This window comes from Mytilus trossulus, chromosome 1 (assembly GCF_036588685.1).
Source record: "Mytilus trossulus isolate FHL-02 chromosome 1, PNRI_Mtr1.1.1.hap1, whole genome shotgun sequence".
NCBI classification, from domain to species: Eukaryota; Metazoa; Mollusca; class Bivalvia; order Mytilida; family Mytilidae; genus Mytilus; species Mytilus trossulus.
This window is the reverse complement of record NC_086373.1, coordinates 67,513,633-67,537,882: the sequence shown is the minus strand read 5'-3', so window position 1 is coordinate 67,537,882 and position 24,250 is coordinate 67,513,633. Positions and strand designations below refer to the sequence as shown.

At 31.0% G+C, this 24,250-nt stretch overlaps 1 protein-coding gene across 2 annotated transcripts; it reads right to left on the bottom strand.

Annotated features, from left to right (window-relative positions):
- Positions 1-12,133: 12,133 nt before the first annotated feature.
- On the bottom strand, positions 12,134-24,226 carry LOC134683068 (L-threonine dehydratase catabolic TdcB-like). 2 transcript variants are annotated; one of them, XM_063542131.1, is made up of 7 exons: positions 24,183-24,226; positions 20,711-20,903; positions 19,300-19,496; positions 16,296-16,426; positions 14,142-14,290; positions 13,835-13,924; positions 12,134-12,592 (listed from the first exon to the last, which is right to left on the bottom strand). In XM_063542131.1, exons 2-7 carry the CDS (start codon positions 20,886-20,888, stop codon positions 12,357-12,359), a joined length of 981 nt encoding a protein of 326 aa, XP_063398201.1. In that variant the 5' UTR covers positions 20,889-20,903; positions 24,183-24,226; the 3' UTR covers positions 12,134-12,356. The 2 variants fall into 2 exon arrangements, with proteins under 2 accessions (XP_063398201.1, XP_063398192.1); XM_063542122.1 differs by lacking the exon at positions 16,296-16,426 and adding an exon at positions 17,585-17,715 and having other exon boundaries at positions 12,138-12,592.
- Between the last annotated feature and the right edge of the window lie 24 nt (positions 24,227-24,250).

The following is a 24,250-nucleotide window of genomic DNA, read 5'->3' as shown; positions in this document are numbered from 1 at the left end:
TGAAATGTCGAGAAGCAATCTGCCTTTTGTCGTTTTGTAAAAACTGTGTACTTTTGAAACTGGATATTCTGACATACTGATCATAATGTTGAACCATTTTGACAGACAGTTTTATTTTGTCGTAAATGTGTCTGTGTAATTAATTAAATTAGAATATTTACTGATCTTTCATATGTCTTCTCGATTAAATGTCTTTCACGATCCGTTACCAGAACTTTCACGATCGTCTCTCAATACTTGACCGCCGTTAGATATTCTTTCACGCCCATTTCTCTCGATAAACCGAATGACACCCGTGAATTTAGGTCATAGTTATCCATGGTTCAGTCGTACTGTTTTAGTTAAATAGATAAACTTCATCGGACTGACGACCTTAGAGGTAGAGTTAATAGTTTTCGGTTCTATACAGTCAATTTAATAATTTTTTACCAAGATAGCTTACGAGTTTTAACTCTGGAATTCACTTTTTTTTTCTTTTCAAGTACTTCATTTTCAGTAATAAGTTGATTGAGAAATAAGGCAATGAAATGTGAACTCAATCATTCTCTGATTTCCACTTAGTCTAATATTGTTATTACGATTATGAAAATGATATTTCAAGAGGCTTCATAAATGTATTCATGGACATGATTTTTTTTATTAACGATAAATATAATGATTAATGACCGTATAACAACAACAAAACATGGTTGTCCCAGAAGAGAGGTACAAAACGAGGGTAAATCAAATTTATAAAATTTGCTCTGAAATGGAAATGGCATTATCTTGATTTACCATATTTCTTCATAAGTAATTTGTTTTTCACAGAAGTTTATGTAAATGTAAAACTTGGATCGTTTTTGCTGAATTTATTGACAACCTGTCCTGTCGTATGTGCGGATGATATTAAGATCGTTACCCATTTTTTGTGCTATTTCATCTTCAAAACCATAGGATAATTTCAAGATGTTAACTCATGTTTTGGGCCAATTTTTCGCTATCCCTCTTTTTGCTTGTAAGCGATATCTTTATAAGGGACGTTACTCTCACTATAGGGACACTTTCATATAATTAAGTCTGAAACGGTGTGAAACTGATTTCCGAGGAAGTTTCGACTGTTTGTCATCAGCTGTGAAAGGGACAAATGATTTTTCTTTCCAGTTCTTTGAAAACTTCTTATTAATGCTTTAATGAATTGCGACACCTTGTCGATGTTTTTCGAATGCAGATGTACATATTCTATACTTTTAACTAGAAACAGCTGAGTTGCAAATACCATTAACAATGGTACAAAGCAGTTTTACAGCAATGTGGTTATGTTATTAATATGTTTAATTTCTAGAAACGGTTGCAATTGTATATGTTGAACATCATGATCAAATATCAAAGGTACCTCCTTAAGGTTGCATATAAAATACAGAAATCGTAAAACTCAAAGTACTTTTGTTGTAGAATACATGTCTTTTCAAATTAATTCGAGCTTCGAACGATAATCATTCAGCAATAAACAAACCTAATAGCACTTTATATATATCATAAAATCAGATAGTATGTAAAAGGCAGCTGCATAACAACATTGTAATATAATCTACATTCAAATGAGAAACTGATCTGGAATAATTTGAAACTATCGTATTAAGCTACACATTCAGCTACATAAATGTTTAGTATTTTCGTTGAGTTTAAAATTCAAATCGTTTAAAACTGCTTTGTTGTTGGTAGCAGAACCAAATCTTAAGTATTTGCAAGTACCAGTAATTCAAGCATGGATCGTAAAACTGTTTATTATTTTTGTTTAAAAAACAATAATATCTTTTTTATTAATTTATTTTTTTATGTCAGTATTCACCTCGGAAACTAACAAAACCTTTGAATAGACTTATTTAGAAGGGATATAGTTACGATACTGTTGTAGGTTATTAAAGATTGCACATTTTGGCGTTAATATTGATTTACTTATAGGGTATTTGCGTCGGAACTAAACACATTTATTAAAAAAACAGTTGTTGGCATGACACGGGTTATGTTATCCTTAATATTTTATGATGGTATGATACTAAACCTCTAACGGGAAGGATTGTGCCTGATGCTCATATGATGAAATCATAATCTTTCAGCCAGTTTAATTGAAGTCTGGAGCTGGCATGTCAGTTAACTGCTAGTAGTCTGTTGTTATTTATGTATTATTGACATTTTGTTTATTTTCTTTGGTTACTTCTTCTGACATCAGACTCGGACTTCTCTTGAACTGAGTTTTAATGTGCATATTGTTATGCGTTTACTTTCTACATTGGGTAGATGTATGGGGGGAGGGTTGAGATCTCACAAACATGTTTAACCCCGCCGCATTTTTGCGCCTGTTCCAAGTCAGAAGCCTCTGGCCTTTGTTAGTCTTGTATTATTTTAATTTTAGTTTCTTGTGTACAATTTGGAAATTAGTATGGCGTTCATTATCACTGAACTAGTATATATTTGTTTAGGGGCCAGCTGGGTGCGGGAATTTCTCGCTTCATTGGAGACCCGTTGGTGACCTTCTGCTGTTGTTTTTTTTTCTACGGTCGGGTTAATGTCTCTTTGACACATTCCCCATTTCCATTCTCAATTTTATGTATTGCTACCTCTGTATCGATATCTATATGTAGATAAATGATTTTTTTTAATACTGTCGACAAGAATATTAAGCGAGCCTGGCTTTTGCAACGTTTTTGAATTAAGCGTCACTGACCAGTCTTTGTGTAAAAGAAAAGGTGCGTCTTGCGTTTAAAGTTTTCATCCTGGTAACCATAATGAGTTTATTTAGAACTATAATTATTTTGTCTAAATGCATGTTTTTAACTATTTTAAGTGAAGATTCAAATCGAAAATATTGAAAATCAGGTGCCCTACCGAATATTACTGTCAAATCATTACTATTTGTTGTACACCAATTCGGATATAAAGAAACCACAAAATGTACAACGAAATACAAATTTTATGTAGACTTATTTACAAACTTTGCAAAAACGACTTATTAAAAAATGTCAAAAATGCAAGTTTTCGCCAATCTACGTAAATTGGTACACACTAAAATGAATGAGTCCATAGCATTTCATAACTCCATTTACGTGCATTCGAACAATAAACATGTAATTGTAAATCATTGTTGGAATAATAGTATAACGAATAATTTGGAAGAAGGGTGACAATGCCAGTAATTCGCCTTTTGTTATTCTTATGAAATCTTTTTAGGAACTGTCAGTGTGCCTACAGTACATGTACCTTTTGTAAAATGTGCAATGTAACTGAACATGACATATGAGTAATTATGTAACATTATATTCGAAAATGATGTACAATTGTTACAAAAATTGACTTCCTTTAAACTGGAACGACTGAAATGAATACACCTGAAATACAAGAAGGCTATTATTGTAATTTTCTATCGAAAACAAATAACTTCGTTCAAGAATATTTTATCGACAACATGCTTTGATTGCATAATGTTTGTCGAAGATAAATTTAGTAATGTGCATTTGTTCAAGCGTAGTTAAACATGATGTATTTCAGAAAACAACCGGAAATCTGTAATTTCTCAATGACACTGACAATCAATACTTTTAAAGACATCGTTAGAAATATCTTCAATAGACACCCTAATATCGTACATTTTGTCTCAAAAGAACTATCTGGTGAATTTCATGTCTTTTAGTTATTTATAAATATATTAATTTTATCTCTGGTGACTGCTTACAAGAGCAATAATTAAAAGTTTCTAAATCACATTGATAATGTTAAGAACTATGATTTTAATATTCCGTATTGAATATGTATTTACAATTTTATCCCTTTACATGAATCAAGTAAAAGATCTTTATCTTTGTAGGCAATTTTTCAATATCCCAGACATTTTACTTATGTAACAATGACCAGGCGTCGAACAAATAAAAATAAAAGAAGCAAAATTCCTTAATTCTCAATTCTTATTGTAAGCTTTAATAATTATGTCATCTAATGATTTTTATTTTTACCTTTATCCTTGATAAACATTTAATAAAGTCCGTGTTCTATCTTGGTCATGAAGAAAGTCAGGTTAAATGAAGGTTACTTCAATTCTCTTCAACTTTATGCTTGTTTGGCTTTCTTAGAATTTTGATCTGAGCGTCCTTGGTTTATAGTCTTATGTAGACGAAATACGCGTCCATCGTATCTAATCATAAGCCTGGTATCTTTGATAACTATTTACCTGAAGACACAATGATTTATGCATTAAGACCTGTAAAGAAAGAATATTCAGAAAGCGCTTTCCAAAATATGCACTTATCATTTCTTAATCCTGGATTTAAACCTATAGAAATCAAATGTAATGGACAAATTGATAAACTAGACGATAAGAAACCAAAAGTAATCAGTTGTATGAAATGTGAGTCTATTCTAAGTCTTGTTTATATCCAAGTCTTCAACTTTCAGAACATCTGAGTTTGAACTGAATATAGATTTAATCAATTATCTTAGTAAATATATGAGATCGAAGTCAAACGAATTGCACATAAAACATAAACAGCTATTGGGATTTCATCAATAAATAGGCACAATCGCATAACTTAAGTATTTTTTTTTAATTAAGAATATCTGCACGACCTGCTTTATTGTTGTCTCACTGTGATACAAAGACGGCCAAGTCGTTGATCGGTTTACATAGATTACTATTACTATTGGAAACTTACTTATGTACTTGCACTACCGTTTTCTTTAAATCAATTAATCTTCTTCAATATCAAATGTATCTATTCATCATTCAAAAGTATAAAGACATATCTAGTGTAACAGTAAATGGCTAACAAATTCATCCGAACATGGTATTCCTCGCGAATTGTTGGGATCAATCACAATAATGGTGCTACGCTCGAGTTTACCCAACATCCGTACAAATTGTATTCCATAAACCGTATTCAGATCTAAAAGTATATGAAGCATTCAAAGATTAAAACAGATTATGTGCAATACTATTTGAAGTTATTAAACTTTCGTTTTGGTGTGTTTTAGCTTTTGGTTTTGAAAGGAGTATGTCCGGTAAGGACCTATTTTAACCTCAAATTTCAGGTTCATCTAACGAAAGATTTTGGACACTTTTTAAACACTTAAGTGTCTATTTCAATTAATTCAATTAGTATATGTGAAAGATTTTAGCTGATTAAGTCATTAAAAACCCTCCGATTCAAGCAAAATATGAAAAATCTATCAAATATGCAAAAAAAACGTCACTTTTCAGATGGCTTTTGTCAAAAATGAAAGTGGCCGCAATCGTGTTCATCCTCAACCTTTATATATGTCATGTATTATCATTAAATACAACTTGCATTTCAATATAATGAATGAACACGAATGCGGCCACTTTCTTTTGAGACGGAAACCGTCTTAAATTTAATCAAAATGCTAGAATTGTGAAGATTTCAGTAATTTAGCATGACTTAATGATGTTAGTACCCGATATATGTGCATTGTATTGTAAAAAAGACATATTTGTGTAGCAGAAGCATTCTACTTTCCAATAAATAGCTAAAGGATTACATGTTCACATTTTTGCAAAACTGCTATATTTTGGGGCCAAAATGAGGTCTTACTGAACTACTCCTTTGATAAACGATTGATTTTCCGTTCAAATTTTCCTTGGAGTTCGATACTTTTGCTATTTACTTTGTATTTAGAATAAGCTTTTTATACAGGTTTTTCTTTTTACGCTTTTAAATTGGAACTCCTACAAAAAGTAAAATTGTAAAAAAAACATTCGTTATACTCCAATTATAATACTTTACAACTAAAAGTAAACGAGATTTTACACCACAGAGGACTTTGATGGGAAATGCAAAAAACGCACAAACTGAAACAGAGACAACTTAACTCGACACTTTGATCATCATGTTTCAAATGTACCATGATGCATCATTGAATTCGTCATTCTTAGATTACAGTATAATAAACACTTAATTCGGTTCTTGAATAACCTGACTTAGCATAAAACAATATTTTTTGGTGTCATGTATATATATGGCTTCTATTGTAACAATTTCGAATACCGTTACTATTTCTAAATGCCTGCCATGTATCCAGATAACATTTAAAATCAAATGAAGTTATGCGAAACATTATTTACACTCAAAAACTGCATGATTCAGAGTTGTTTCAAAGTGTTTTTTTCTGACTGCGAAAATACATCCATGTATAGCAGAAAACAAAAATGTCACAGTGACGCCATGATTATGTCATCAATAACAAAAACTGACATTTTTCTAAATAGTTCCTATAAAACAAACAATAGCATCGATTCAATCTTTCTTGAAAAGATTTATTAATCACATCTATATCTCAGAAAATAACATTTTGTTGTAAATTACAATCTATAGTAAGTCTGCTGCACATGACGTTTACAAATGAAATGACAAAACGAGACAATATTTGTTGACTTGAAAGAAGACTATTATAAATATAATTATATAACAAAATAACGCACTTTAATAATGTACGACACTTTTTTTTATTTCTCCGAAAGTCCAAATGTGCCAGTATTTAAATAATAATCATTTTCAGTGAAGCTGTCTTAATTTTTTTTATAGAAAGCAGTTGTTTCTTTGGGAACATTTCCGTATTCCCAACCGTTACACTAATTCAAAAATCTGAATTGTTACACTTATTCAAAAATCTGAATTGTCGAGATACTCAATAAAATTACCAAATCGTTATAGTAAACAACTCAATTAAACGATGATCTGCTCTGAACTTTCATTGATTTCACTGTATTTCTTTCCACGTCAATAATAAATACTTCATGCGTTCAATTAGAATACTAACCAACAGCGAAAACATTATTTGCACAGATGACCCTTCTAACCTTTGCCTGATTGGATGAATTTGATAACTATTTTATTTCTTTATTGGACATCTTAATGGCACTTTCATTGCAATCAGATAAGAAATTTGCATCCTCTTTGGTCAATTTCAATACCTTACTGACAATAGACTGGCTTGCTTATTTAACAGTTGTGTTTTAGATATATGAGAAAAAGGTTTTCCGCAAAATAGTCCATCATCATTAGTTTTAATTGGCTCAGAAATCTTAATTTTCTGTAGAAATATTATTACGTAATAATTTGTGAAATGGAGTCATTTGCAGACACAACGTTCGCAATATCCATGCACAGAACATTTTTGGTAAAATTTCTATTTGAAATTCGACTTGAAAAGATTGTCACTTAAAGCATAAACTTAACGTTTTGGTTCGTAGGTCCTCAATATGTCATTAAATCAAGAACGGATTTGAATCAGAAGTTAACCGGTACTTGTTTTCCTTCAAAGTTCGTCAACAGCTCGTGCTTATTTATATGAGAACATTCAAGTCATCAACTTCTTCTCATTGATCCGTACCTTTGTACAATCATGATTTCCACAGATAATTTTATTTTAAATACTAATTGTTAGACGGGTTTAACTGCTTGAGTTTTATGCCACTTTATAAACAATGCAGAAAGGACATATGTTACCATCAAATATGGAATAAAGAAAAGTCTGTTTAATATGGACAAAAGACATTTAAGTAATTTTGAAGAAGAACATAACAATTTTTGCGCTAACAACATGACTAAAAAAGAAACAAAAATCACCAAACTACAAAAACACATAAAATGCAACCAGATATCACCATATAAGTTACGAGCATCATTGAAGAGACATGTATTGTCGAAATGCGCATCTGGTGCAAGAAAATTGGTACCGTTAATTTTATTACTACCACTGGGTCGATGCCTCTGCTGGTGGACTATTAGTTTCCGAGGGTATCACCACCCCAGTAGCCAGGACTATTCAATCGTCCGGAGCCGTGACCAGTAATATATTCATCAAACAGAGACAACCAATGAGCTGTCATTCACACCAAATTCCTTAAATGAAAAAAAACCACGTAAAGAAACCACAAGACATGCAATCATTGACGAGTTTCCTCTCTCTTGACATGAAAAGTAACAATAATGAAGTAATCTTCATTTTAATATTTCGGCTACGTTTTAATCCCAATCATCTTCGCTAGCCAAGGGTTACGATCCACTCCTGTTCTTCGTGAAGAGAACGGGAGTATATCGTATCCATTGGCTAGCGAAGATGAATCCCAATCTGTGAAATATAAAAAAATATATAAAGAGCCACAATGGAAATAAATAGTGAGTGTAAAAACTTAACTTTGCAATACCGGAATGATAACAATCTATCCTGCAGATATAGGCACCATAACATCATACACTCTGAACTCAGCGACTGTACTTCGAAAAAGGTTTTTTGCAACTTTATAAACAATGCAGAAAGGATATATGTTAGCATCAAATATCAAAAGTCTGCTTAATTTTGAACAAAAGATATAGAGGTATATATGAGGAAGAACAATTATTTTATCTATAGATTTCCTTCACTAGAATCCTGTACAAATTCTATGTGGGCAGTAATTATTCTATTTGTACGATTGTAGAGTTTTATATTAAATTGTATTAAACTGTTCTATGAGCAGAGGACATTCTGATATTAATTGATTATGTAGAACGATGTTAGATGACTGATATTGAGGGGTTTCCGTCTGAGGGACTTTGATATTAAAACGTCTTTGCAAAATTAAAAAAAACAAGTTCATTCTGAAACTTATTTTATATTTGAAATAACTGAAAAGTAAAACAATAATTTAGAAATCTTTATCGTCAATTAGTTAGAGAAATTAACAATTTGCGGTATTTTTACAGTATTGTGTTACATAATAAACCAGAGTAAATAAAGTATCACATGAAGTTCTTTTGTTATAAATTTAAAAAATAGTTTCACACGTTGAATTTAATCATTAACAGCGTTTTTGAAAACATTGTGAACATTATCATTAGTTACACTAAATTGACAAAACTGGAAACATTAGAATCGAATAATGATTATTTTTCATGCACATGTGGTCGTTAACTTCCGTAAATGTATTGTATGCACTCTCTGATCTGTGTTGTGTTAGTCTTGTTGACTCGCGATCGTTGGTTTCTTTTAATTGGTTCCCTATAATGTCCGTCTCGTTGGTATTTTGGCTCCAGAATGCAAATAAATGTTAGTTGAAGAAAGATGTTAAAGCTCAAAAATATCTTAACCCCGTCGAATTCTTTATACCAGACCCAAGTCAGGAGTATGTATTTCAGATGATGTAATTAGTTGTTGTCTTTAAAATTTATTTTTTTGTTTTTAGATTTAGTATTAATACGCGGTTTGTCTTCCTCTTTCAAGTGTTTCACATTTGTCATTTCTGCGCTTGTTATATCTCACTATATATGGTATGAGTTTGTTTATACTGTTGCAGTCCGTACATAGAACTTTGATACCTTTGGTATCTGGTATATACTTGTTTTGATAACAATATACTAGCTCTCTTAATGTTTATATGTTAAAATGTTCTATTATTTATTGTCTCGAGAGAAAAAGACAATGCCCATCCCTTTCTCCACAAGATAAGCGGTTGATGTTTAATATGTTTCATTATATATATTTTAAATAACTTTACAAGTACTAGTGCATTTAAAGACAATTTTGGAGAAATTCTTTCATTCATAATGTTTCAGTATAATTAGATTGAATCAAGTCTCCATCCATAAGACACAATAAATCACTTGTCCCAAAAGTATCATACATCATAATTAACACAGAAGATGGTAATGAGAGACTCTGTTATTCTGTCACATTAAGTTATGATATCATACCGAGGGTGTAATACAATTAATTCTACTTCCTTCGATATCTATTATTAACATCTGCAACCATAATGGATTCCCCAGATATTTCATTTTATATTCCCTTCAACGATGTTCAGATATGACAACTTTTATTACGATATGTCTGTAATGATAAAACAAAATCTTACAGTGTGTACTTTCCTAAACTAACTATCCAAAAACAAAATTGTATGACAATATAACTGTCGTTATGTAACAAATTTAGTGTGTACTTTCAGAAACTAACCATCCAAAACAAGACGTGCTTGCAAAATTGAATGAGTTGAAAATAACCCTGTATTTTTATTGCATACGAATTAGCTTTTCTGGATTATCTCACGTCCAAAAAACTTAGGACTGAACATTAGTAAACCAGGGATTATACTACTAGTATATGAAGATGTTATAGTTATATAATCAAAGGACATAACCCGGATATCCAAAACTATCTACGGTCAACGTTGCTTGAAAAAGTTGGAACTTTAAATATAATAATAAAGTTATCAACGGATAGTTCAAGAAAAGGAACTGACAACTGTTGTGTGATAATCTCGAAAAACAATAGTCCACCAGCGGCGGTATCGAAAGTTGAAATAAATGAAATAAATGAAATAAATGAAATAAATGAAATAAATGCAACTGAAGCATTCTTCTAGATTTTCCATTTACATGAATAATCAAATCAACATTTGAAACCAGGAATGTATAAATATTAACAAATTGAATAATACCGTCTACGGTCAATTTTAGTTGTAAAAGTAAAACAACTGTAATGCTGAATTAAAATTTTAAACAATTTGTTTTTCGAAACTCGGATTAAAATGCTAATTTTTCTGTATTCCACGGGAGATAGGCGAAATCGTGTAATTTCTAAAATTCTATATGACTAAGTTACAGAACAACAATTACAAAACTGCACGTTTCGATGAATTCATATTGAATATTTATTTTATTGATAAATAAACCTACTTTACAGTCTTAAGAGAAGGGACATTTTTAGAAGAAAAAACGACAAGTCTGACCATCTTGGGACATTCATGGGGAAATATTACGATCGTTTTATCATAACACAAAATAATATAGTGGTCCTTATTAAATGTATTCTGAGATGTCAACATGTTACGTATTCTTTTAGATGCAGTACTACACATCTTGCTGTCGTCCATGTTCTTCTGATAATCACAAACCGCATTGAAGGATTTTTTTTCACTAGAGAGAGTCCGGCCTTGCCTTTCCCTCTAATGACTACACTGAGAACCAATTTACTTTAAGAAAAGCGACAATATAGTATATATGGATGTTTACTGATAAAAGAAATATATTGTTGAAAATGACATTATCCAAATGGACGTATCAAAAACAATTTTATAGTGGTTTTCTTTTCTAGAGTGCTTCTAATCTTGGTCATTATTAGGAGAAGCATCTGCTCAGTAGTCATTTATAAATTGATATTTTATTAAATGAAACAAAACTTTCAACACCCTCAGCAAAAAATTAACATAGATGAAGGTGACTATATTCAAATTCTCTTTTTTGATACATAGTTCCTCAAGTTTATCGATATTTATACTGCACGGCTTCCATTTATTTTGGTTTCAGATTTTCCGATTAAGCTAAATCCATCAAAGCGCTTCGGATGAACAAAATGTCTTCGCGTTATTTTCATTTACAATCACATACCAAAGATCATGGGCTGTTAGTCACTGGGGACATCATCATCCCAGCAGTCAGTGTTTCAGTACCTGATTTGTATTTGTATTTATATATTTCTCTATCCTGAGTGTTCTTGTATTTATTTGTACTGTATTCTGTCATGTAATGCTGTTGTTTTCAACATTGTCATTAAGCGCGAGAATTGACCAGCAATAATTCAGGTTCAACCTACATTTTTGTCTTAAAATGTCTTGTACCAAGTCAGGAATATGGCAGTTTTCTCTCAATCGATTTATGACTACTGTTGCCTTTATTTTTACATATCTATTATTAAATTCAAAGTTAATGTTGATAAATTGTGATTTTACAAAGAAACAAAGTCTCCAACGCACTCATGCAAAGTGTATCTTAGATAATTTTGGGTATTATTTTTATGTCCATTTTGACATATATCCAATACCGTTTCTACAAATTAATATACCGCTGGCTTTCAAATGATAGGAACGGAACGTTCAAGATGAAAGTACACAACAGCGATTCGATGTACAAAATAAATACATTGTGGATTCGTAAGGGAGGTGGTGCAAGAATAGATGGAGACGCTTACCCTGTTGACGCATCCAAGTCAATTAATTTGTCATTGAAAAGTTAAAAGACGGGGTGGGCTAAGAAAAAAGTAAACTATTCATGTTTTCCTGTGACACACAAATGTCTAGATGTGAATTTAAGGCTCTGAATATTAAAACAATCTATTTTTTTATTATGAATACAGCATGGCAAAAATCAATAAAAAGATAATAAAATGCCCGTTATAAAAATAGGTTAACAATAAACTTTTAACAATATAATAATGCCATGTATCACTAGAATCAGCGTAGGGTTTTCTTTATATTGTTCAGTTTAACCCACATTATTCTGAACGTTTGGCTGTAGAATGAGTTTTCGTATGTCATTCAAATATATTCTTTACTGTTATAACGACACCATTTCTGATGGTGTTACATTCCCCCCTGTCACAAATACAACAATTTTCTTTCCCTCAATATCTGGAACGTGTCCCCCTAACAAAGCCGCCATTGCTGCACAACCTGATGGCTCCACCACAAGTCCTCTTTTATAAAACTGTTGCATAGTATCCAGAAGTTCTTGATCTGATACAAGTATGACATCCTTCACATATTTCTTACAATGTTGGAAAGTTTTTGTACCTGTAATTATATAATATTGTAATTGTGTTTGTTTTTAAACTATAAAGGTATACCATTGTTATTATAGGAAGCAGTGTAACTGTTCATTCTTTTCTTTAGTCGGAAACATAATAATATATATGGAGTAATAAAGGTTCATTTAACTATAACTTACGTTATGCAATAGATTTAACAGAAATTAAAAGTATATCAATGTTTGGTCACGGTAGTATATCCTTTAGGGTTGATTCAGCGTAAAAAACAGCAAAGTATTGATTAATTCATATTTGGTTTTTAACAGCACTATCATGAAATTAAGTTTGTGAATGTATGGATAACTACAAACACAGAGAGAAGATAAAGTTTTGACAAACATAGCAACTGTCACCTATACATGGTGATAACAACTGATAACCCCAAATGAACAAGACAATAGAAGTAATAAAATTGATAATGGAAATTGGGAATGTATCAAAGAGACAACAACCCGACCATAGAAAAAACAACAGCAGAAGGTCACCAACAGGTCTTCAATGAAACGAGAAATATGCTGTCATCCTGCAAGCATGCTGTCATCAACAATTAACGGATGCTGTATAATGATATATTTATATAAACGAGTCTAAATTGAAAACTACGTTCAAACCTATGATTGCGTTGGATAAAACCCGCATTTTTTATACGTGTGCATTTAAAACTGTCTAAAAACAGCACTAACAACATTTTCCAAAAGACCAAAAAAGTGAAAAAAGTATATTTAAACAAAACTCATTTGACTAACAGGTCGAACAACTGATGTTCTTTAACTCTCATGACTGTCATTGGCGATTGCCAAAATAAATTGATCACAAGATGTAACAAAATGGATCTTAATATAAATTTAATACTAAACAGAAAACAAATTTTAACTTGTGGCCACGATGTTATGCCACAAACATACGTTGTCAATATATATATAATAAGTTAGCAACTATTCATTATCCGGATTATAATAAAGTGGTGGGTGACTAAATTTAGCAAAGGCTGTTAAAGATTTGTGCTGATCACCAAATTCCTCAAATTACATGAGCAACAATTGATGACACGTTTGACAGATAAACAACCATTTCACAGGCTTCAGCCTCGTTTACAGAGAAAAAACAAAAACAAGTATAGGATTTGTGTTGAACGTTGATCAATATGCTTATTCATTATTGTTAATATCACTGAAGGAACAGGTAAGTGTTTGTAAAAAGTAAAAACGATAACAAGAGAGTAACATACCAGCAAAGGGAGGTGATAAACCTCCAGCTATCGATTTAACTCTCATTGTAACAGGACTTCCTTTTTTATAACTTTCATACATGGTTGGTGCTGAAATGAAAAAAAGATTATTTGCAGTAATGAATGTGCATCATACTCTAGCATTCTATTGGATGAATTTTGTTCTGGTACATTATAATAAACGGAAATATAAGAAATAGCGAATGTTTAGAAAATAACTGTGAAAAATGTTCCCCCTTTAGCTGCAGATAAAACACAAATACTTTATATAATTAAATTATAAGAGAAATCAAAATCAGATACATACACCCTTGGGGCTCAACAGCGTATATCCGACAGTCTTTCAGTCCTGAAAGTTTGAAACCAGTAGCTACCCCTGATACTAGACCTCCGCCTCCACAACATACCAATACAATATCGGGCTTGACATTCTCTTCCAATATCTCAAGACTTGCGCTGTTAAGAAAAGTATTACGGTTTATTTGGTAATTTTAACATAAATGCCAATTTTTCCATTTCAGTATTTTAAGAGATCATAACAGGAATCCAACATGAACTTTTTTGAGAAGATATTCACATAAAAAATTTAAAGGTATGCATATATAAAATTTTGTAAGTAGCAACCACAATTAAAACCAAAGAGGGTGGTGTTTGTCTTAAATGTTTTCTCAAAATCAGGCAAATATTCTGTGGATTACTCGATATTCGTTGGATACATTTTTTTCGAGGATATAGTGGGTCAAATCGGTTTAAATTTGAATCGTGTACAAATTATCCATGGGTGTACGCAGACTAAGGTCAAAGCATGAAATCAAATATCAACGAATATAATATGCCTCCTTAACCGTGAAAAATGGTTTCCAGGAAAATAAATGAATCCACATTCTAATATGACGTGCTCCTTTCGCTTTGTAAACAACACTGTGATAAAATTCTCGATATATCTATACTTAGCGCAGACTCCGTGGTGTACATAATAATGGCTGTTACAATATACTTCCCACGTAAATCCACATGTATTGAAACCTATTTGCAAACCCTTTGTCGATTTAATTGTTTTAAAAATTGCAATTCAGAAAAGACAAAATCACTTTTATTCTTATTCAGATGCACAATAAAAAGAAGTAATGCATAAGAGCTCGGAGAAACCAACAAAATAAAAATTAAATAAAATTCCGCGAAAGACTATTAATGTTTTTGGCGCATTGAAGTCATTTCAAAACATGACGTCATACAAATGAAAACTCTAGAGTTGAACGTTTTCTGTTACGTAACTATTGATATGTCGTTTACAATTGTATTAAAATTGATTATCAAGGTAGGTTATGTTTGATTTTCTATTCTATTGCATTATTCGCATATGTACTGATTTCAGCAAGTCAACATGGCGGCTCATTGGTTACGAAATGTCAACTTTGGATTTGACGGTAGCTCACGGGAAAATACATATAAATCAACATGACAATTGTTGGTTTTGAGAATGAAACATATTTTTTTTCAGCGGTTGTTCACGAAATAATCCGTGCAAGCTACGGATCTATTAAAATGATGAGCTTTATCTAACAGGGAGTAAAAAAGAACAGCCATACACACAGATTTACCCACCCTCGCTTCAGTTTTTTTAATGATCGTATTTGTCCTATTAGAATCGAAATAATTCATGGAAGCCATAGATTATTGGAAATTTACACATGGCCTGGGCCGTGATATTCGTTGATTTTATCCCTCGCTAACGCTCAGGATAAAATTCGAATATCACGGCCCAGGCCATGTGTAAATTTCCAATAATCTATGGCTTCCATGAATTATTTCTTAAGTATACCATGATATAAAATACTACTAAAAATGCATTGCCTTATTATAAATTGGGGTGTGGTTATACTTGTTTCTAATCATTCTTTAATACATGTAGATAAATATTTAATGATTTGTCTTGTCCATAATTGACTTACAAATTTTCTAAGAAACAAAATTTCCCTTTGTTTCATATTACATCTGTCCATCAACTAAAGACAATGAAAGTTCTATCAAACTCAAAGAGAGGAGAAGTGTTGAAAATGGATGTTTATATTTACAACTTATTGGTATATTCCTACGGTTTATATAAATCAAAACTATTCTTACATAAAAACTTAGGTAGTGAATTGAAATATTTAAATATAACGTGTATTACCCAAATATTTAGATTTCAAATTAAAAAGAAGTTAATAGAATTTGCTTCCGACAGTTGTATACCGCACAAGTACATAAGTTTTTATTTTCACTTCATTATTAAAGCAAGATGAATGGAATGTTGCAACACGTTCATACAACATATACAACTTATTTAAAGAGAAGAAATATTAAGTTAATAAATTGATCAAACAGTATAAGCTAAATAAAAATATAAAAACTTGGGAAGATCAAAGTTTCATACAACATGTACATCTTACAAGACCATGGTATTATTGTCATGTTTTACCTGGCATATCCTGCTATAAGATCTTTATCGTCAAATGAATGCAATACATGGTAACCATGTGTTTGTTCATAACGTTTCATTGTATGCCTGATTTCACTGTGTAGGTATGTCTCAACCACACAGCCAAGATTCTGTTGAAAACAAATGGCACTGATATGAAATATCTGAGAATTTCCTCCAGACAATATGACCCCTTCAGATTAAACTATATTATCACTAGCAGAAAGGGTGCTATATACCTATATTCATAGGAGGGTTTGAAAGATTTGTAGTTGATGGTTCCTACAAAAGGAACTTCGCAGAACAACCTTGCAAGAAAGATAGCAGAATAAATAGTGTTTTACAACCCAGTGAATATAACAAAGCTTCCGAAAATTCCAATTGATAAAATCCAAACAATTTATTTCTGCATTTTTTCAGAAAAATCTAGTCATATCAAAGTTCATTCTGAACAATGTGCACTTCCACACTTCATATTCAAATGAGAGAAGAATCAACAGTACAGTTCTAAATCATCAATAGCTCTCATTGTTTGAAATATTGTAGATCATGTAAATGACACTTTGAATAGATTAAACACAGGTGTTTTAATAATACTTTTCCGTGCTGGTCTACATGGTCGCTATTTAAACCTTATCTAATATCTTCGATTTACCAATTTCAATCAAATCGTGTGATTAAAAAAATGATATCAGTGACCACAAAAACTAAGAATTAGATACGGACGTTTATGGATAACATTTTGACTTCACAACTGATACTTCTTAAGACTAGCAGAAAAGGAAGCAAAGAATATACAGCTATATTTTAGAAAGCTATAGAACTAAATTTATTTTTGTTCAGTAATGAAAATATCTTTACTACATAGGCGTGCCATGGGTAGAGAATTTACAAGAAAGCAAAGGCAATGAATCTATCCACACATTAAATACTATTTCACATTACAGATATATGTGTCTGGTGAAGATATTGTTTAACAACATAGCAAATTATTATCTCAATAATTGATAGAATCAGATTTTCAAGTTCGGATCTTCTCCCTGGATACTGGCAGGTGATATGGTGACGACATTATCAAACGAAAAATCCTGATCTGGTTAGTAAATAACAATCTAAATCAAATTTACATGCAAACTATACAAACTCAAGCTATGAAACACCATTCAAAACAATCAACTTATTCTAAGTTATAATAAGAGATAAAAAAAAAAACATGAATCATGCGGGTCAGCATCACTGTCTGTTGTAGTTACCAAGAATGTTAGTCACAGTGATTCCCAGTTATTTACCTTCCATAGCCTGCAATTAGATCTAAATCATCAAAAGAATGAAGAAAGATGTAATTTTTCTCCTTAACATATTCATCAACTGAAGCCTGCAGCTGGGATGATGTTGATTGTTCTACTTTAGTTCCATATCCCTAAAAACAGAAAATCAGTCTCTTTATCCTTGATATCTGAAATATAGAGAAAGAAAGAAAGGAAATGATTTGAATTAAAGGCTACACTAATGCTTATAGTTCTAGTAAATCGTAGGAAGGAAAAGGAAATGTTAAACTGACTACAGTGAAACAGGAGAAGCATTAACTATACTGCATGGAAATGTTTATGACCACTCTTCTCAAAATAAAGTATTTGTTGATAATGAAAATTATAGAAACAAAATTAAGATCGTGCATGGAATCCCTTTAACATATATATCTTGTGAAGTTTAATCTTTAATCAAAATGAATAAACCATAAGGTTACCAGCTGAGAGGTGAGTCACTGATTAAAACACTTCACAGTCCATTCTCCTTACTAGTATTATCTTGGGGTATACAATAAATGGAATCCTCTTAAGTGTATTTGATTCAAATGAATATATCATTGAAAGAAAAGACTATTAGGGTGGGGTTGGGTGGGGTAGGGGTAGGTGATCTGAATTCTATCCTGGCACTGAAAAGGACAAACATAATGCTGCAATCCAATACAAATGAAAACAAACATGTTAGAAAATTAATTGAATATAGTGGATAATACCAGAAGTCAGATGCATGAATATGCAAAAAACATTAAAATATATTCATTTTACTAGAAACCATTATACAAACAAACAAAAACACAATACAGCACCATCTTTGAGATGTTACAAGCATTATTCATCAATCACCATATCAAGTATCATTAAAAGAGAAATATACTGTCATAATTCCCATCTGGTGTAGTAAAATTTAAACCGTTTAGGTCATCAAAATCAACAATTTTGAAATTTTTCAGCTTGAAAAGGCACATTTCAGATCTCTGCTTAAAAAAATTATCTATACAATATTGGACTTAACTTACTGTCTCAGAACTAAAAGCTAAATATCCAATAAAATAAAAGACAAAGTGATGTCTTTTGTTGGATATTATAGTATACTGTCATAAATCTATAAATCAAAGTGAAATATTGCTTTTATATAAATTACATCTTCATGTTACTAGATGTTTTCCATACACTGCACTTGATTAGGAAAGTTATTCAATGATGAAAAATATATATGCAAGAAGATTTTATTTAATAAAAGATGCTCTCAACAAATTTCTTCCCAAGATTGCAGCTTGAGAATGAACTGAAAATGTATTTTGAGTGCTAAAAGTATTGTTAAAAAGGATTTTATCATCTTTCTATGATCCTTTTAATCTTTTTGATGAGTTAATTATCTTTCCAGATGGTAATTCTAATATATTGCCAAATAAAACAAAGAATACCATGCTATCATGATGTATGCTGTTGAAATGTAGTGCATTTTAATTATCATTCAAAATTGCAAATCAAGCACTTATTAAATCAAAGCGCTTGTAAACACAGAAGGGTAAAGATTGTGTTAATTTATCAGTGAGAATAAACATTTTAAAAATATTGCGTTGTCAATAAAGCAACGGTTGTAGTTGATTCAACTACAGTTCTGTGCAATAGGAGATAACTCAATTTTTTTTAGATGACTTTAACAATGCCATCATCAAATCAGCATCAAATATTACCTTGATTAATTCCACTCTACTTTGTGGTGCTGTAATTGGCATTAAACATAATCCTGATAATTTATGTTTTTGCAAAGCATAAGCAAAGGCTTTCCCATAATTCCCTGCTGACATTGTTATTAATTTCCTTTCCCCATTTTTGACATCATCTGGTAAGAATTTCATTTGATTAGCAACTCCTCTTATTTTAAATGACCCTAAAATGGGAAAAATATATGTTCTAGTTAACCTCATTCCAAAAAAATTGAACTCATAGAAGAATATATAAATTGTATGTACTTATTGGAAAAGCAGCTTAGTTCTTTCATATTACTGATTGACCAATATATTTTCCCAAAATGCAGATTGAAACCATATCTTCAAACTGATCAAATGGTGATCATTTTTCTTTCAAAGGCAAAGGATGTTTGTTAGTATTTATCAAAAGCAGTGTTATTAAACAAATCCTTACCATCCAGTTTCAGTCATTATTGACTTTCTGTTTTCTTCAATTCAAAAAGGTTGGAAGAATTGAAAACTTAGTTTTCAGGAAAATTTATTACTAAAACAAGTTTTAATATGCAAATTTGCTTCATAGTACATGTAACAATTTATAAGTAATTAAAAGTGTTGTTTCACATAGCACCCAACTTCACAATAATAAGTTACATCTTCTGACATCAGACTCAGACTTCTCTTGAACTGAATTTTAATGTGCGTATTGTTATGTGTTTACTTTTCTACATTGGCTAGAGGTATAGGGGAGGATTGAGATCTCACAAACATGTTTAACCCTGCTGCATTTTTGCGCCTGTCCCAAGTCAGGAGCCTCTGGCCTTTGTTAGTCTTGTATTATTTTAATTTTAGTTTCTTGTGTACAATTTGGAAATTAGTATGGCGTTCATTATCACTGAACTAGTATATATTTGTTTAGGGGCCAGCTGAAGGACGCCTCCGGGTGTGGGAATTTCTCGCTACATTGAAGACCTGTTGGTGACCTTCTGCTGTTGTTTGTTTTTCTTTGGTCGAGTTGTTGTCTCTTTGACACATTCCTCATTTCCATTCTCAATTTTATTAACTAAGTTGATCATTCTGTGTTTCAGGAATGTAGATACATGCATTTGATACAAATGTATGTGATCATGAGTGACAATCATGTTCCTGGGAAACCCTACCTGTACATCAGGTTCGTTCATTGAGACCAAAAGTTTTGCAAGTCAATGACATAAAATAGTTTGAAGGAACAAAACCAAATGCTGCTTACTGTACAGACAACTTTACCAGAAATATTTGCTATCTCTTGGCCAACTGAATAGATGTTTTTTGTTAGGCTTAATTTTCATGTTTTGTATAAATCTATGGTATAAAGTAAGAGAATTTTCCGGTACTGACTTTTATGATGGATTATTCTTTGTATCACTGGACTTATTACCTGTTGTTTGTGTATTTTCCAATTTTAGATATAAATCTACTGATTTAGGCAGCTGTGGAAACATTCCAGTAACATGCTTCAGCAATGGAGTTTTGATGATGCCTAGATCACTTTCTGCTAAGTTCTTCCTTGCACCTTCAATTTCTCTTAAAGTTATTAGTCCATCTCCAGAAGGCATTATGTTGTAATTCTACTGAAAACAAATCATTAATAATATTAAAATTTTATTATGAAATGATAACAAAAAAGGTCAAACACTAAGGAATTTTCAAATTCATAAGTTCAACAGAAACAGCCAATGGCATCGCACAAATGTTGCAAAAAAACTATAGATCTTTAACAGTATCCAGTAATATTTTGCTAGCATAAACACATACTGGAGGTATAGACCTGTTTGATTCTATTAATTATTATTTTTTTAGTTCAATAAATTTGATAGGTGATGATAACTAGATTTGATTTATAAATGTTAACTTACACTATTCTTTGATTCTGTTTTGAATCACAATGAATACATTGAATTAGTCTATTATTGCTATGTTTGAAATGAGCAGGATTGAAATAATCTGGATTTAATTGGATTGATGACTCAGATTTATTTATTTGTGGATTTTTAAATGTGTGCCTTATTAAAGGTTTTGAAACAGTGGGAAAGTGAACAAACAACACAATAAAATGAGTATAGTCAATGTAAAAGACATATTGATGTCAATATACAAGTCATCTTAAGGGCGATGAACAGCTTCCGTCAATAAACATGTGTCAATTCATAATTGATAATTATCACATATTTTCTACTGAGGTACAAAAATGTATGGATAAATGTTTTAATACAGAATAGAAAATAATGGGCAAAAATACAAAAGAATTAGTAAACACATCTTGAGGTTAATGTAAAAGACATCTATACTGTTGGTCAGTGAACAGTCTATAACATCATGACAATAAATGAGTGTTAAATCATAATTAATAATTATCCTATAAACATTATGGTGTGAATGGGAGATTACAGAAGAGAGAATAATGAGCAAAAAATACAATAGAATAAGTAAAGGCATCTTGAGGTCACTGTACAAGGCATCTAGAGGTCAATGAACTGTCTTCAGCAATAAACATTAGTGTCCATTCTTAATTAATAATTATCCCATATATGATTTACATAAGGGTGTTGATGGGTGTTTACAGAAAAGAGAATAATAGGCAAAACATACAAAAGAATAAGTACAGACTTCTGGAGGTTAATGGGCAGTCTTCAACAATAAACTTTATGGTGTCAATTCATAATTCATAATTATCCCATTAATATACATGAAGGTGTGGAAGGGGGTTTACAAAATAGAGAATAATGGGCTGGCAAAAATAAATACAATAGAATTAGTAAAGGCATCTAGAGAGGTTAATGTACAAGGCATCTTAAAGTTAATGAATTACAGTCTTCAACAATGTACATGTACTTTAACCTATATTGGTTTACTTTTTAAATTGTTATTTGGATGGAGAGTTGTCTCATTGGTACTCACACCACATCTTCCTATATCTATATACAAGTGTCAAATCCAAATTATTAATTATCCCAAACATGTATGATACAATTTATGCAGAAAATCTAAAAATATCATGCATATCTGCTTAATTCAAATTCACTCAGGTCATCTTGTTATCAGGGAAATAATAGGATTACCAAGGAACTTAGTACAGGTGAACATAACACCTCTAACTGTTACTTGTTAATTAATTATAAATATAACAGGCCCTTTGATATGATAATAAAAGATTTTGTTGACGATTAATAAATTTCAAAAACAGTTGTATTCAAATTTCACACTTAATGTTGGTTCAACTAATATTGCATAAATTTACAAAAACCAAGTAGGAAAATTTGAACTTATAATAATATTAAAAATTTGTAAAATTGCACTATTTAAAGTTCATTAACGTGTTGAAGGCCCTGAGCATATTTGATTGTTTTAAAAAAAAAACATAAATTTACCATTGAAGTCATTTGAAGACATTCTTTAGCTAGATTATCATGTACCTCAACCTGTACATTAAAATCATAAAAATTTACAGAATTCATTTTTCTGATCTTGGTTCAACTTCTCAAATTAGTTAATGCAAAAATTAACTATTACATAGCAATGTGTAGACTTTTTGCATTGTCCTTCCCATTGGGAATTTATAAATAACATACATGTTTAAAATAGTTTCTTTTTGTACATTTTTTTGGCAATGAATTCCCTGAAATTTGTCAACACAGGTGCAATATTAATTAAGGTAGATCAAGTGTCTTCCATCATCTTGGATGGATTGTAAAATAGCAAAAATCTTTAATTAAAAGTGCAAATTTTTATATACGAGTTTAGTACAGTTGTTAGGCATTTCAAATAAATGAGAAAAAAAATATAAGTTTAATGATATCTTTCCAACAGTTTTTAACAAATAACTTATTTTTTTAGATTTGATTCAATTTGTTTTTATATACGAGTTTAGTACAGTTGTTAGGCATTTCAAATAAATGAGAAAAAAAATATAAGTTTAATGATATCTTTCCAACAGTTTTTAACAAATAACTTACTTTTTTAGATTTGATTCAATTTGTTTAAACTTTGACCAAAAAGGGGACATAAATTTAATAATGTTACTTTTATAAAGGAGGTATAATGAATTTAAATTATTTGTTTTATTGCAAGAAAATAATTCCTGTGACCCCAATTTTTCTAATTGTTTTGTAAAAGTAGGCATTATAACAGCTATCTGCTGATATTTTATCTAAAAATTCTATTGTTTATTTTTCTTTATAGGAGAGGGGATAGGACCTTTATCAGGACCTCAGGATCAGGAGTTTTTAAGCTCTGGATTTCAGGATTGACCCTTTCAGGATCAAGGAATTCAATTTTCCAATTTCGGGATATCAGGATTTACATATATATTTAAATTCAGGACATCAAAACTTCCAGTATTCAATTAAACTGTTAAACCCTGGATTTCGGTATCAGGACCCTTCCTACCGGTCCCCCCTCTTTTATTGCACAATTTATGGGTTTTCATAATAATTTTGCACAACTCTTTACTTTTTTAAAATCTGTTTGGCCCATAACCATAACAATTTTTATGAAAATCAAATAAAAAAATATTTGAAAAAATTCTAGACCATCTTTTGACATGATAAAAGCTAGTTGTTTATTCAACATTAATAACAAAATTTACAAAAGGCCATTGTAAATTTCAATGGTATCTTTTGATAAGTCTATGGCCAGAGACATTTCACAATTTTTTTTTACAATCATAATGTTGACCCTAATTTTTGACTCTCATGATAAGAACTTTTGAACAGTTGAACTTTATATAATAACACTCATATATCTTTCAGTAGTATTTTTTTTATGTTGTAAACTTTAAATACACTAAATTACTTAATTCAATAGCAATCTGCATTTAAAAAGCTATGAAGTTTAATTTTTATAAAACTTACTGAACGTCTACCGATGCTCCACTGACACTGTTATTGAATTGTCCTATATTTTGAACTGCATACGTCAC